We start from the raw sequence: 14,203 nt of genomic DNA, 5'->3' as shown, positions 1-14,203 counted from the left end.
CTGGGGGCAGCAGAAACCACACTGACTTATAATCGACTTTTATATGGTGAACTTGTTTGCAAACAGTCGCCCATTGACACATAGCAGCAGCAGATATGGAGTAACATTTGCATTAGAGTTCAGTTTCCAGCCATATGAAGAATGTAAGTCTAACATTCACCCTTTTAGCTCCGTTTTGGTCTCCACCAACTCCTGAGGGAAATATCTGTCTCTTTAGCTGCTAAATGCTCCACTATGTTCACCAGATAGCTGCTGATTTTGTCTGTCTGCCGTTGGTGCTGGACAGGTAACGTCGGTTCTTAGAAACAGTTGAAACGACACTATAAGAATAAAATGTATTAATATAACAGGTTTGGGATTATGTCTGAGTGCAGATGTTTACATTAGAACACTACTTAAGTAATAAATGAGTCATACAAAGATTTACTTGCATTATTCACACACAATAAACAGTAGTCTGCTTTAGTTATGGTTAAATAAAAGTACTGTTGTTGTTTTTCTTATCCGCCATCTCTTTTACTGTTCTTAAGGGGCCGTAAACATGCCGCGTCTAAAATGCGTTGAAAATGCCAGCTGTGCTGCTTTTTTTTTTCTTTTCAAGGGTAGCCCTGCACTAAAATGACTAACTTCTCCTCCATATATTTACCGTAGACTGATATTTACGGAAGAAAGAAAAGATATCTGCAGGCTGTGATTGGTTGTTCCTCGTCACCTGACACGCACACTGCAGTGTTCCAAAAGTTGAACTATTTTTATCTCGTGGCGTAGCCGTTGCGGCCCGGAAAATAGGTGCTTGGGAACGCTTGTCTACACTGACAACAATGGTTTTGAGCATGCAAAAGACGCGGCATGTGTACGGCCCCTTACTGTTATGTCAAATAAGCTAAAGCCACTGAAATAACACTGTGTTTGAATTCAAAAAGGTACTTGTATCAAAAGAAACGGATTACATTATGCATAATTCATGTATATTATTTATTATTCTTATTACAGGGTTATGTTTCTTGAGATTCATATGAGCCTTGTGTTTACATTGTTATCTACAGTACAGTTAAACGTTTTGATGCAAACCCTTTATGTTCAACACAGATATTTTAGTTGGAGGGGCAGATTAGCCTACAGTACGACTGCCTTAGAGGTACCAGTTTGACTCTCTTACTCTAAAACAGGCTACCCACCCTGTAGGTATCTCTTCGCAGTCTAGGGATTAAATGCTTATTGGGCAGAAAAATGAAAGCCTTTAGAGTCTTCCGTGATAACAGTGAAAGACAGAAGGAAAGCCGAGAGGAAGATGGAAAGACAAGAGAGATTTGCTTCTCTGTATTTTTTGAAAGATCATTAGTAAATCGAGAGATTAGAGATTTTGTCGTTCCAGAAATCCCCCAAAAATGTCATTAAAACGTCTGAGACGGGACGAATGATTAAAGTCCAAAGTCAAAGCAATTGCCCTCTCCATTCTATACAACCACTTAATCTGTATTGATTCTCAGTTATGCAGCATTTCCAGACCTCCGTCCACTACCCTCCGAACTGCAGCTTGTTTTTTATTCTTCCTTTGGCGTCGCGGGGCTGCTTTCATTATGCCCGCTCCCGCGTACGCTCCACTGCTTGTGTGGCATCTAAATGCCATTTCCAAACACCCCCACCACTACATTTCCTTCCACTTCTTTACTTCCTTTCCATTTTGTTTATGGACATCACCACTTCCCCCCCAATATATCCTGTATGCCAGGACTACCTGTATCTCAAGTATGCAGAAATGAAAGTTGAGGCTCTGGGGTTGTACTTTGTCATTGAAGTGCCACGCGCTACACGCCCTGAATACCAATTGCTCGTCTTTGATGCTCGTTGCCGGACTCCAATAGCTCCTCTCGCGCCTGCTGTTGCTGCTCATCTAAAGTTGGAAAAAGGCCCTCCGAGGACAGCGCATTCCCTTGGAGGCTACGCCTATCTCGCACCAGTCTATCATCACTTTTGTCAGCTTTCTCTTTTATGCAAACGGGCTCTAATCTTTATAGGAGCCTCCCCTTCACTCAGCGCTGTATTGGAACACAAAGTGACAAGAGCTCAGGGAATTGTGCTACATCGTGCTGCATATGATTGCAGGACAACCTTAGGATTCCTTGTGCAAATCTCCTCGCCAGCTCCTCTGTATTCAACCCTGGCCTAATGCAGGTCTGCTCTGCATAATAAAAAAAAAAGCTACTTATTAAACATTGTGTTGGACGATGCAGAAGCTACAGCGTCTGCGCCACAATAGCTGAGACGTGAAATTGATTTTCACGCTTAGTAAAAATGCTTTGGTAGCTGCACCCAAGCTGTTGCTCCCATCTCCACCTACACCTGCACATCAGCGAGACGCATGATGTTTGCCGTGGAGGCTTTGAGGGTGATGTATAATCTTTCGAGGGGGAACAGAAAACAATGCGGCGGTCTCATTTCTCGGCGCAATTATCATTCTTTCATTGTTACACTGTTAAATGAGGTGCATGATGGGACAGCAGTGTGGTTGTCTTTGATGGTCTCACCCCGGTCTTTACACGTAATTAAACAGCCACATCAGCCACATTTTATCATCTCGGCCATTATGACGACCCAGCTTCTCCTTCAATGTACAATCCGAGCCCTTTCGATGGAATGGAGCCCTCATCAAGCGGATAAACATGGCCTCGCTGGTACGACTCATCATTTTCTCATCATCCAAAACACAAATATTCAACTGACTGCATGAAAAGATCCATGACAGGAATTAAAATGATGAAACAAATCACGGCGGTGCGACGGCGCATGACAGCTGCTGCGTCGAGGCAAAGCAGCACAAAGCTTGAAGCTATCCCGCATTGTTTCAAGGTAAAGCAACCGACAGGCTGGAGACAGAGGAGGAGAGGGTGCCCAAACAAGCAGGGCAGTCTGGGGAAGAGGAGCCAAGAGCGGGGAGAGCCGCGCTGCCAAGCGCCTGGAGCCATTCAGGCTTCCACTGGGCACGTCGACGGGCTCCCAGGCCAGCTGTCCTAGTTGGTAGTGAGCAGCAGAATCGGGGGCTTTTCTAGTGGCTCTAGTCTAACACCTCTCTCTTTGAAAATTCCTCTGCAGCTTCTCCTCGTTCCCACCACCAACTGAAGACATGCGGCGGTGGCGGTGATGTGAATATTGTCACTAATGAGCCGTATATCCACACTGTCAATTTTTCTGGAGCTAAAAGAAAAGAAGATCTGAAGAAGACAATGAGATAATTTAACTAATTTGAAAGCATGAACCATCAAAATAAGAGTTTTATAGCTTATCTTCTCCGGGTATTCTGGTTTCCTCTCAAAAAACATGCAGGTTAGGTTAATTGTTGACTCTAAATTGGCGGTAGGTGAATGGTTGTCTGTCTCTATGTGTCAGCCCTGTGATAGTCTGGGATCGGCTCCAGGCCCCCCCCCCCCCCCCCCCCGCAACCCTGAATAGGATAAGGTTACACATAATGGATGGATTATTACCAGCCATATTCATGTTTCTGCATCTTATTTTTTGCTCTTTGCTCAGAAAGGCAGCAGCATTTTTTGTTTGTTCTACCTGTCAGGCAGTTTTATATTATAAACCAGGTGTAATCATCAAATATTCAAGACCGGGGGGGGTTCAGAGATGATGACATATGTCGTGTTTGGACTTGATTTAAAATTTCCAGCTGGCTGATGCCGTATGGGTCTAATTAAGCCCGAATGTATTTCCTGAAAAACAGATCTGAAATAGAACTTTAACTCCTATTAATCAGCGTGTTTTTTTCCTTGTCAGCCCTCCACTGCTTTAATTAAAAGTCCCTCAGAGTAGCGGTTCACGCATGTCATTTCCTATTTGAAGACTTTGGGGTGTAACTAGGACACTCATTATACAGAATACAGGAAAACCGTGACTCCAAGTTCCACCTCTCGGATTGTTCTAGCAGCAGACACGCGGTGGCTCCGATGCCAGTCTGGAAACCTAATCTGTAATTGGCATCCATCATGTCTGTGACACAAAGCCGACATATATACTGTATATACATCTTTGCAGAATCTCTGATGAAAGGAAAAGTGATGACAAGTGCTGTGTGGAGAATAGAGCACTGCTGTCATGTATGTCATACAGCTGCTAAGAAACAAGCCTCTTTTACATATCAAACTCTGCAGACATCATCTTGTCCTTCTTTGACTGAAAAATACAAAACATGGATTTGATTTTGCATTTCGTTGTTCAACCCAGGGGTAATACAAATGAATGAATTGCTCTTTCTGCCAACAGGCTGCAGCTGTGAAACATATGAATCGTTTCTCTCCTGCTGATGAGTAATGAGGGAGCGCAGGATAAAAGACTGTCATATTGCCTTTTTGTCATCGCAGGCGGAGTGCTGTTTCATTAATTCTTTTTCAACTTATTGCTCCGCTAATGCAAAGGGTTGGACCGCCGATGCTGTAAGACATCTACGGGTTTCACAGCAGAGGGTTGATCGCCTTAAAGATATGCAGCGCCGTTTAACTCCCGCATAGCGAGCATGTGGCATGCCTTTCAGACTAATACACTTTCGCTTCAGATTTCACTTAATTTATGCCTTAATTGCCAGGCCAGTCCCTCACGCCGACGGACATATTGCTTATTCCATCTGAACCGTCTTTCAGCCGCTCCGTTTGACCTGCAGGGCTCTTCTTCATCAGGTCCAATTTGCCAGCCATAGCCAGCCAGCTAATTATATTTCATGAGCTGACCCCTCTGAGTTCGAGTCTGATGCGGGTGCTTTGATTAGCCTCCTGTTTTTTTATCACCTCCGAGTCTTCCACGTTGTTATCACACTTTCTGCTGACAGCCCCTGTGCCTCAAGGTTGCACGCTGCAGTTCTGCCGCATAAATTTCACATTCGTGTCATAAGAGTTCAAGAACTGCTTCTCTGTCAACAAGCCTCATTTGGAGCAATCTTGGGTGGGTCACAAGATCGGTACTAAAGGTATAAATGGAAAAGGGTGCAGGGAGGAGTTTATCAAGGACATTATGCAAAGCCAAAATGCTTAGGCATCTTTTTGGACATCTGATCTGAAAGCAAACGCCGATTAGTAAGGTGCTGTGTGTGTGTGTGAAACAGTTTTCTGGTACTACTCACCCTAAAAAACTCCTTTGTGGAGCCTGAGTCCAGAGTGCCGTAGGCTATCTCTGTCTGCTTGGCTAAATCTTCGGCACTTTCTATAGGAGAGACCATCCTCTCCACTGTCAGGAAGGCAGCCAGGTTGGCTGTGTAGGAGGAGATGATGATGAGGGTGAAGAACCACCAAACGCCCCCGACGATTCGGCCTGACAGAGACCTGCGTGCGAGAGGGAGGTTGATGACGGGGGGAAACGCAGAATGTAATTACACAGGGACATGTGGTGCCCATCAACGTGCTAAGATGCTAACAGTTTTGTTTAATTACACTGGTAATCTGAATTTCCTTGTAAATCAACGTGGTGCTGCGTCAGCACTCTAAAACGGCACATTTCCAAGGAAAGTAGTTTAAAAATGTTCTCTGATCCAAGGCTTTAATTAGCTTCGAAAACAATCAGGGTCAAAGTTCACATCATAGCTCAAGGAGAGTATTGATGAAACCATTTTGGTGATCTCAAACTCAATTATACATATAATAGCTGCAATAAATGTGAAATGAGTTCAAATAATGAACACCTAAAGGAAGAGGACGGAAAATGCAGATGCTTGAGTGAATCTGTGTACCTATTATTAAGAGCGCATCTCATCACTTGCTGTTTTAATTCAAAGTAGAATTTGTTTCTATACTGTCTCTCTGTTGTGTCTGTTGTGAAGCTGACCCACCTGGGCGAGATGTCACAGCCCTGCTGCATGAAAGCGCCCAGCGAGAACCAGAGAGAGTTGAAGATGCCAAAGTCATTGGGGGGATCGGGGGGCGTCTGAGGGTCTTTGGTCTCGTCCTGATCCTCGAGGTTCCACTCGTAAGGGCTGAACCGACTGACCAGGAACAGGACCACGCTCACCCCGATATAGGCGAACACTATACACATCCAGATCTCATAGGCCAGCGGGTCCAGGAAGGAGAAAACGCCGGGCTTGGACTTTTGCGGCTTCTTTATCATAATGGAGATGCCCAAACTCATAAAGGGCTTGGAAAAGTCTATCACCTCCTCTCGAACCAGAGTAATGGTGAGAGGTGCAACGGCTATATCTGCTCTCTGGAAACAGGGACATGCACAGCGAGCGTTAGTCAAGACCTGCTTAGAGAAACGGATCATTTTTAATGTGTGTGTTATGAATGACTGGAGCTGGAGAGGGAGAATAAAACAATGTTATCACACGATTATAAGACATAAGCCACCGACTGTGGCACTTGAAGGCAGGCTGGAAAAAAAACACACACAAAGAAAAGTAGAGTAGCATTTGAACAAGGTTATGACCTGGGATGTTAGCTAATACATCCGAGATTCAAACTGTAAAATTAATCAGATTTCTTGCCGACATTTTGCCTCATCGGGAGGTAAGAAGGGGAAGAAGCTCTGTGAGACTTTCAGAGAGACAGCTTGGAAAGAATCTGCCGAAGCAGATGGGAGTTTGAATCATGTTTGACCAAATGCTTCCTTAATCAGGACCCAAGAAGACACTGAGCGGAGAAACTATTCAATTGTGTCATAAAACAAGCAATTTTATACTACATCTGTGAGACTTGCTGTTTCAATAATGGAATGGTTTACGTTAAAATTGCATATTAAATAAGAAGCGATGTCTTTAGAAGAACAAGTGTAATGGCTGCATTTTAAAGAAGACCTATTATGCTCATTATCAGGTGCATACTTGTATTTTGGGTTTCTACTAGAACATGTTTACATGCTTCAATGTTCAAAAAACGTTTTATTTCCCTCATACCGGCTGTGCTGCAGCACCTCTTTTCACCCTCTGTCTGAAACGCTCTGTTTGAGCTCCTGCCCCGCCCCCGAAAAGCCCAGTCTGCTCTGACTGGTCAGCTGGCCCACTCTTTTGTGATTGGTCACCCGAACCAAACTCTTCGGTCTCCACTCCAGCTCCGCTCTAACTAGCTTTGTATAGCCCTCCTGTTGTCTTCGGGTCAAATTGACCCGAAGACAACAGGAGGGTTAAACAGGCCAACTGATGATAATGAACAAGGCTATTATTTGACAATAATGTTTTCTTGTCTGGCTATTATTAATAATATGAGCATACTTTTGTTAATTTTTCATGACCTAATGTTGAATTTCTGTGGATTTATCCCTCCTGTTGTCTTCGGGTCAATTTGACCCGAAGACAACAGGAGGGTTAAGGGCATACCAAACAAGCCACTAGGCATGTATTATGCAAATGTGTTACTTGGTGACATCACCACATTACGTAAAAGACTTTGCAGACCTTTTAGTTGCACAAATAAAAAAAATATATAACACACTAAAGGAAAGGGAAAAAGCACAGAGGCATAATAGGTCCTCTTTAAACCGCAGTAAAGAAATCAGCAAGCCCTGGCTGTGTAAACTCCATCACACGCCATTCAGCAGGCTGGATTTCCCAAACACGGCTTGTTCTGGCATTAGCTTTATTCACTTATTTATTTTTATTTCCAAGCTGTTTCTCTTTATCTCCCTCCTTTGCTCTGCTGCTTCAATCACATTATGTTATCAAAACACATCCACGGAGGTGGCGCTGCCTTTTTAGAAATCACAATGGGTTTCTTTGTAAAAGCGAAGGAAAATAATTAATCACATTAGACAGTGTTACTGCAGCTAGTGTGTGTGCGTGTGATTAATTAAATAACTGCTCCTCTTCAAAGGCAACTCTTTGTGTTGCATCGTATTGTCTTTCTGTGTCGTAATTGAGAAAACATTGGATTTCAGCGGCGCGGGGCGAAAAATGTTTCTTACAAGGTCAAACCAGGAGCAGCACAAATAGACCCAATAAACATGGCTGTTTTCTTTACCCTGTCAACACCACGTTGTGAAGGGGCTATAACCATTTAATCCTCGTGCAGGCGTAAGCAGCGCTCAATCAATGTTGAGGGAAACAAAGCAATAAAGAGCGGCCTTGGGCCTAACCTTTAAAAAGACAACTAAAATCAAATTAATTTACTGGTCAAAAGGTCAAAATGTACAAAACTATTAGTCCCGGCCCACCTGCTTTAAAATTACAGGCCTGGAAAGACTTGACAGCTACGTGAGTGGGATATTTTTTTTCGCCATCCATCTGCAGGGAGTGGACTTTTCCCATTTGAAAGATAATTTGGTGGCGATAGCACATCAAACCAAGCAATCTCTCAGGCTGATAGTTGGGAAATTGAACAGATGAGGAAGCCTAACCCTCATGCATTTTGCATTTGGCCCCTGTTCAACTACTGTGGCCTCGGAGAAAGCTGGGAAAAGGAGTGGGGAGTGGGAGGGGGGGTAATTTTTGGAATGCCTGAGGTGTTGCGAGAGCCCCGAGCCGCTCTGTCAGATGTAAAACACGGCGTGACCCTTCCCTAATGCGAGAGGTTCAACCTTTTATGGAGCACAACACATATGGAGCTTGTTGTCTCGAACCGCAAACCACCACTTAGCGTGTTGATTCTGCAGCAGATTTTCTCAACTGTGTGAATTTACAATGTGGCATATTCATCATACACATCAAACATGAACATAATTACACAATCACTTCAAAGGCATACAATCTTTCATTCATCAAAGTGATTACAGTGTGTTTGCCATATGGACTCATTGTTCTCGTGTACCTACCTCTGTTTAGCGACTGTAAGAGAGACAGAGAGAGAGAGAGAGCGTTCTAGGCTAAGCAAAAGAGGGATTAATTGCAGTGAACAGCACTGAGAAATGATTTCATTTTTTTCCGTCTCAAGATGATCACCAACTCTCCCCAATGCTTGAGGCTGCATTCGACAAATTCGCTCACAGCCGAGCGTCCTGACGCAGCGTTAAGACTTTGAACTGGGCAAGAGCTGATGAGTTCACAACGGGTTGGTGATAACCATGAGACAGAAAAATGAGATCTCCTCTCATGTTGAAGTTCCTTGCAAACTGTCATGTAATCAGCGAGGTCTCAGTACTCACCCCATAGACCAGTTCACCCACCATCCCGTTCCACGTCTTGGTCTCGGGGTCTCGGGCTCCGTACTTCCCATCCATTACTATAGACAGTTTGTACTTAATTCCAACATGTTTGGCAATCTCAGATGCTAAATCGACGCAGTAGCCTTCATATCTGTCATTCCCATCCAGATGCATATAATTTTTCTTGTACATCACATAAGGAGCTTCCTGTTGGTTCAAACACACGCTGGTTTATTCACTCCCATGCCCTGGCACACAGTCAGTTAAACAGAAATATGCATACATGCACTCATATGTGTCCACTCACACACTCACAGAGAGATTCATCATATTATAAGCTGCTATAACCACATCCATGCAGTCATGCATGTACAGATGATGCCCCGCGAATGCACAACTAGTACTCTGATAACAGCGGTGCGATTGCGTGGTCGCGCCGCTTTCATCAAGCCGTGGCAGCCAGCAGACACCAAGCACCAATGCACCCAACCCCATTTTTGAGCCCAATGGTGCAACTCTGTAAAGAGGGGTTATGAGAAGGGTGTTTTTTAATTTATTTGTAGGAGAAGACGGAAGGCCAGAATGAGTTTTAGTAGGGCTGGGAGTCATTGGTGGGCGAGGTGTGGGTCAGCTCAGAGGTGGGTGGGGATGGGAATGGGGATGGGTTTCATAAGTAAATGCCAGTGACAGGAGAGGGATCAGAGAGTGCCCAGAGTATCTCAACATAGTCAAGCACATTGCACCAATGCGCAGTTTAAAGGCTGTTTCATTCCAAAAAAATAAAATAAAAGAAAAGAAAAAAAGCTGTTATTTGCTTTCCAGAAAAATGCAAAAAAAAATACTCCATAAATAAAATAATTACATGAGGAGAGCAGGAGCGTGCTAGTTTTTCCTCTCCTTTTTTTTGGTGCAGCTCGTCTTTTCTCTCTTACTGAGCACATCATCATTATCAAACAATAGGACCGCTCAGGAGAGCAGGCATTGTCATTACAGCCACACACAATTAGAGTGCAAGTAGGAGAGCAATGGTTTGTTTGTTCTGTGCTGAACGTATCCCCTCCTCACCTTGGATCTATCGAGTGTTCTCCTCCAGTTAACACATGTTAACTCCTGACTGTATTCCTCACCTAGAGACGTTAAATGTGTCCTGCTGTGCTATGGAGGGATGCCGGATTACGCCTTGGAATACAGATGATCCAAAAATCCATAAATACCAGCGATCCTTATGGCTTTCTTTATCATTTTAATATGTTTGTTTGCAACGAATGAGGTGCTGCATCAGGTAATTATAATGCCATTATACGTACAGTCAGTTTATTTGCAATGGGAGCTAACCAATAAGCCTCAAACATTTAGTTCAGTAAATACAGCTGAAAGGATATTTTGTTTGTTTATCATACTTTGGTCTGGGACAAGTTCCCAGGAAATGACTCCTCCTAAATCACAGACTGGAAGTTATACTTCAACACAGAACACATGTAGGAGCAAAACAAAATAGATTGGAGAGGCGATAACAACGGAGAACACTACGCCTGCTTATCCCTCCTCCAATACTGTTTATTTTGCTTTGCCCAGCTCGAGAAACCATCGCAGTATCATCCTCTAGTCATTCGTCGGCCAGTCTATCCCAAGTGTCATTGAACATTTACTTGATGAGGACAGACAGGTCTACTTACGTATGCGTACTGTATGTTTTTTTTTTTTGTAACTGATGGAGTCAACCATTATCATTTATACCATTATTGTGATGTCACTGCTACGACAGGCCACTGAAGTATGGAAAATCAAAATGCTTTGACACCCACACGGATACAGTTGAAACACTCCCCCGCGCGCCGGACCGACTGTTTCAACGTGTAGTGAGTGGATGGAAAGCAAACACAAAAAAGATGTGGTTCTACCCGCCCAGGACAGAATGTATTGAACTCATTGGAATCAACACCATGACCTTGAGTGGCAGAATACGTGACACATTTAAAACTGCGTGGAAAGTGTACCATAATAGTAGTGACCACAATCGTTCGGTTTTCCACTGAGGAGTCGTTGGAGACCTGCGGGTCCATAATATTTACAAAGCGCGCGTACTCGTTCCAGTACCCGATCTGCAAAGAGAAAACGGCGGTTAGTGATGCATTCCAGCACGCTGACGATTTGTAATACATGTAGCAGACACGTCTAAGTATTACTGTTACAGTATGATGAAGGGCTCATTAAAACAACACTGCATATCCCAGAGGCCCTAAAGCAGCGAATGAGCAGAATGCTAAAGATGTGATCCAAGCATGGAATAAACAGTTGATATCTCTACATTCAACATGCAGTTAGTGTCATGATCAAAGATATTATGAAAATATACTACAGCTTTTTATGATCTACATCCGCTCCAATAGCCAAATGTGCAGGAACTGAGCTGCACGAGCATACGGCAGACAACTTCAATCCCCCCCCTACCTGCAGCTCCCCAGGTTTTATAGTAAATAATTGATATTCAGGCCTGTGAACTGCATACACGTTTAATAATTTAACATAATATTCCAGTGGCTCCACAGTTCCTTCTGCGCGGTCCTGCCGCTGCAGTTTCTCTGTACTCTGCTGTACAGATGCTTAAGTCAAACCAATGTCAAGTGTTTGTTTGCCCATCTGAAATAATGGCTGCTCTGGCTCGGGATGAAACGTGTTGCGTATGTTTGCTGCCAATAGTCTAACTGTTGCTGGCTAGGATTCTCCTCGTCACATATGGTCTGCATTTTTTTTTTTTTTTTGCCTCAGATCTTTTTAAATGCTCGGGCCAGACAGGTGTACAACAGTGCAGAGTTTTTAAACACCAAGTGGAGGCGCTAGAAAGCAGCAATCTTCTCAGCTCCAAACTGTGGTTACAGTTATGGCCAAAAGTTAGTGTGCACTTTCCAGACTGGAGGAAGCTTTAAATGTTTATTCCCCCGCTTATGTCCGACAGTGATATTTGAGAAGTGCTGCCCCCGGGGGGGGGATGAGAAGACCGCGGGGGAGCTGTGTCACCGCTCCAGAGGCAAAGTCCTGGTCTCACCCTGAGCGGCTGGGACAGATATCAGCTCATACATCACTCGTGACAGTCACAGTTAAGAACCTTCATCCTCTAACTGTCAGTGGGGCGACTGGGGCTCCGGGTCCTGACAAACTGCTGCCCCGCTTGTCTCATCTTCCCTCGCTCCCTCACTCTCTCCCCCCTGACCTCCTTTTCTCCCTCTCTCTCTCTCTCTTGCTCTCTCTCTCTCTCTCTCTCTCTCTCTCCGTCCTCTCAGTTTGGCTGCGAGGGCTGTGTGATGCTAACTGAAGTGTGGGCTTCAGAGGCCTGGGAGGCAGGCGGCGTAATCACACGTCCTATCGGAGCTAACGAGAAATTCACAGCTGTCGCTTGGAACTCGGAGAGGTTATGAAATAAAACCAGAGGTCATCATATGGTACCGGTTATAATGTGAATGTACCGCCGGGAATTACCATTTTGAAGAGAAGCCAGAGGAATTCTTGGATCCCCTTTTATAGTAATTGGTTATCTGAATGGTAATTACTGTCAGGAGAGGACCAAAAATCCTGTCTGCGCCATCACATGGCAAGGGAAATGGTCTTATATCATTCTTTTGATAGGGCAGTTTTAGCTATCAGATCGCGGGCCGTGTGTGATTTGTGTGGCTTGTGATGCTTGGGATAGCTCATCAGTGCTGCTACCCAGCAGAGGTAGAGAAAGGCAATTAGCATTACTCTGCACTGTCCTGTCAGCCCCGCTGGTCCCACATGACTGCAGAAGCCCTCAGCGCTGTAATAAACGGAGGTAGAGGCTCGTTTGATTTTTTTTTTTTCACACAATCAGTTCTCTCAAAGAAAAGACATGTGGCCAACATTCACTGAGTTTCAGCACAGGTGATCAATAAACCATTCGAAATTACATGTTGGCCAAATTCCATGATTTTGACAACGTAATGAACCAAACCCTGATGTGTGCCAGCTGTTAGCTGCTGTTAGCTTGCTAAAGGGTGTTTGATCAGGTCTGGATCTGACAGATGACGGATGAGAGTTGATAGAGGTCACCGCTGCGACTCACCTTCCTCGGCCCACCTGTTTTCATCTCATAAACATCTATAGTGTAGTTGATCCTGCGGCCGTAGTTGTCAAACTGGATGTTCCCGGTCATACCGTGCACTTGGACCTGCCACAAGGGACAGACAGACATAGACAGACACAGGGGGAATGTGTAATAGCCATCACTTTGCATACATAGCTGATATTAAGGTGCTCGTGTCCATGGAGCTACTGGAGTGCGCGCAGTCTGTTAATCAAATGATGAACTGGATACGCTTTAATAAAAGATGTAGTTTTATGGTAATGAGGGCCTGGATTTGAGTGAGCTCTGTGCAGAGATATCTGGGGGCAGAAGGGAGGAGAACAGCTCGGCGCTCTCGTCCCTTCTCTCTGTCACTTTCCATCTTTATCACGCTCTCGCTCCCTATCTCTGCTTCACTTCTTCTAGCCTCTTCTTTAGTTATCAGCTTGCCACTCTCTCCCTCACTCTCTCTCTCTCTGTTTCTCTCTCCCACCCCCCCCTACCGTTTTGAGAGCTCTCTCGATGTCGATGCCTTGGCTCCAAGGCACGGCAGGATTGGCCAGGCAGTCTCCGGCGCTGCCCCGGCGAGAGACGTCCACGCGCTGGCGCCGCAGGTACCTAAAGGCCTCCGCTATCACCAGGATGGCATCATGGGTCAGAGCTGAAGTGTACTGTACAAAATCAAAAAGAGAGCAGAGCACACTGTGAGACAGGAACACATGGGGAGAGGCAGGAGATGAGATAAGATTACTGGTTTTGTAGCAAAGCCTTTACAGGTTTATATATATATATATATATATATATATATATATATAGTTTTATACTGTGCAAAGACTGCGTAATATGTTTTGTAAGAGTAAAAGTCAAAAGATTAAAACTAGGGCTGTCAATCTAATAAAATATTTAATCGCTATTAAACGCAAATGAATCATATAGTTTTATCTGTTCAAAATGTACCTTAAAGGTTATCTATTACTCTCATCAACATGGGAGTGGGCAAATATGCTTGTTTTACGCAAATGTATGTATATATTTAGTATTGGAAATCAATTAACAACACAAAACAAT

At 44.3% G+C, this 14,203-nt stretch overlaps 1 protein-coding gene and 1 long non-coding RNA gene across 6 annotated transcripts in view; one reads left to right on the top strand and one right to left on the bottom strand.

The window, feature by feature from the left end:
• gria3b (glutamate receptor, ionotropic, AMPA 3b) overlaps nt 1-14,203 on the bottom strand; it is a 98,293-nt gene that overhangs the window by 14,569 nt on the left and 69,521 nt on the right. For all 5 annotated transcript variants that reach the window (XR_005208159.1, XM_037779991.1, XM_037779990.1 and 2 more), the window contains exons 7-12: nt 13,639-13,806; nt 13,136-13,240; nt 11,055-11,159; nt 9,058-9,264; nt 5,816-6,189; nt 5,114-5,312 (exon numbers count right to left, since the gene is read on the bottom strand). Coding sequence is in view for 4 of the 5 variants with exons in the window: in XM_037779991.1 (XP_037635919.1) it covers nt 5,114-5,312; nt 5,816-6,189; nt 9,058-9,264; nt 11,055-11,159; nt 13,136-13,240; nt 13,639-13,806 (1,158 nt within the window). In the remaining variant the exon portion in view is untranslated. The remainder of the gene's footprint in view (nt 1-5,113; nt 5,313-5,815; nt 6,190-9,057; nt 9,265-11,054; nt 11,160-13,135; nt 13,241-13,638; nt 13,807-14,203) is intronic.
• On the top strand, nt 6,999-7,385 carry LOC119494250. Its single transcript, XR_005208160.1, has 2 exons — nt 6,999-7,051; nt 7,284-7,385. It is a non-coding gene; the product is annotated as an uncharacterized LOC119494250 (long non-coding RNA).

The sequence above is a fragment of the Sebastes umbrosus genome, chromosome 9 (assembly GCF_015220745.1).
Source record: "Sebastes umbrosus isolate fSebUmb1 chromosome 9, fSebUmb1.pri, whole genome shotgun sequence".
Lineage (NCBI taxonomy): Eukaryota > Metazoa > Chordata > Actinopteri > Perciformes > Sebastidae > Sebastes > Sebastes umbrosus.
Note: the sequence above shows the minus strand (reverse complement) of the source record. Positions and strands in the feature narration are given on the sequence as shown.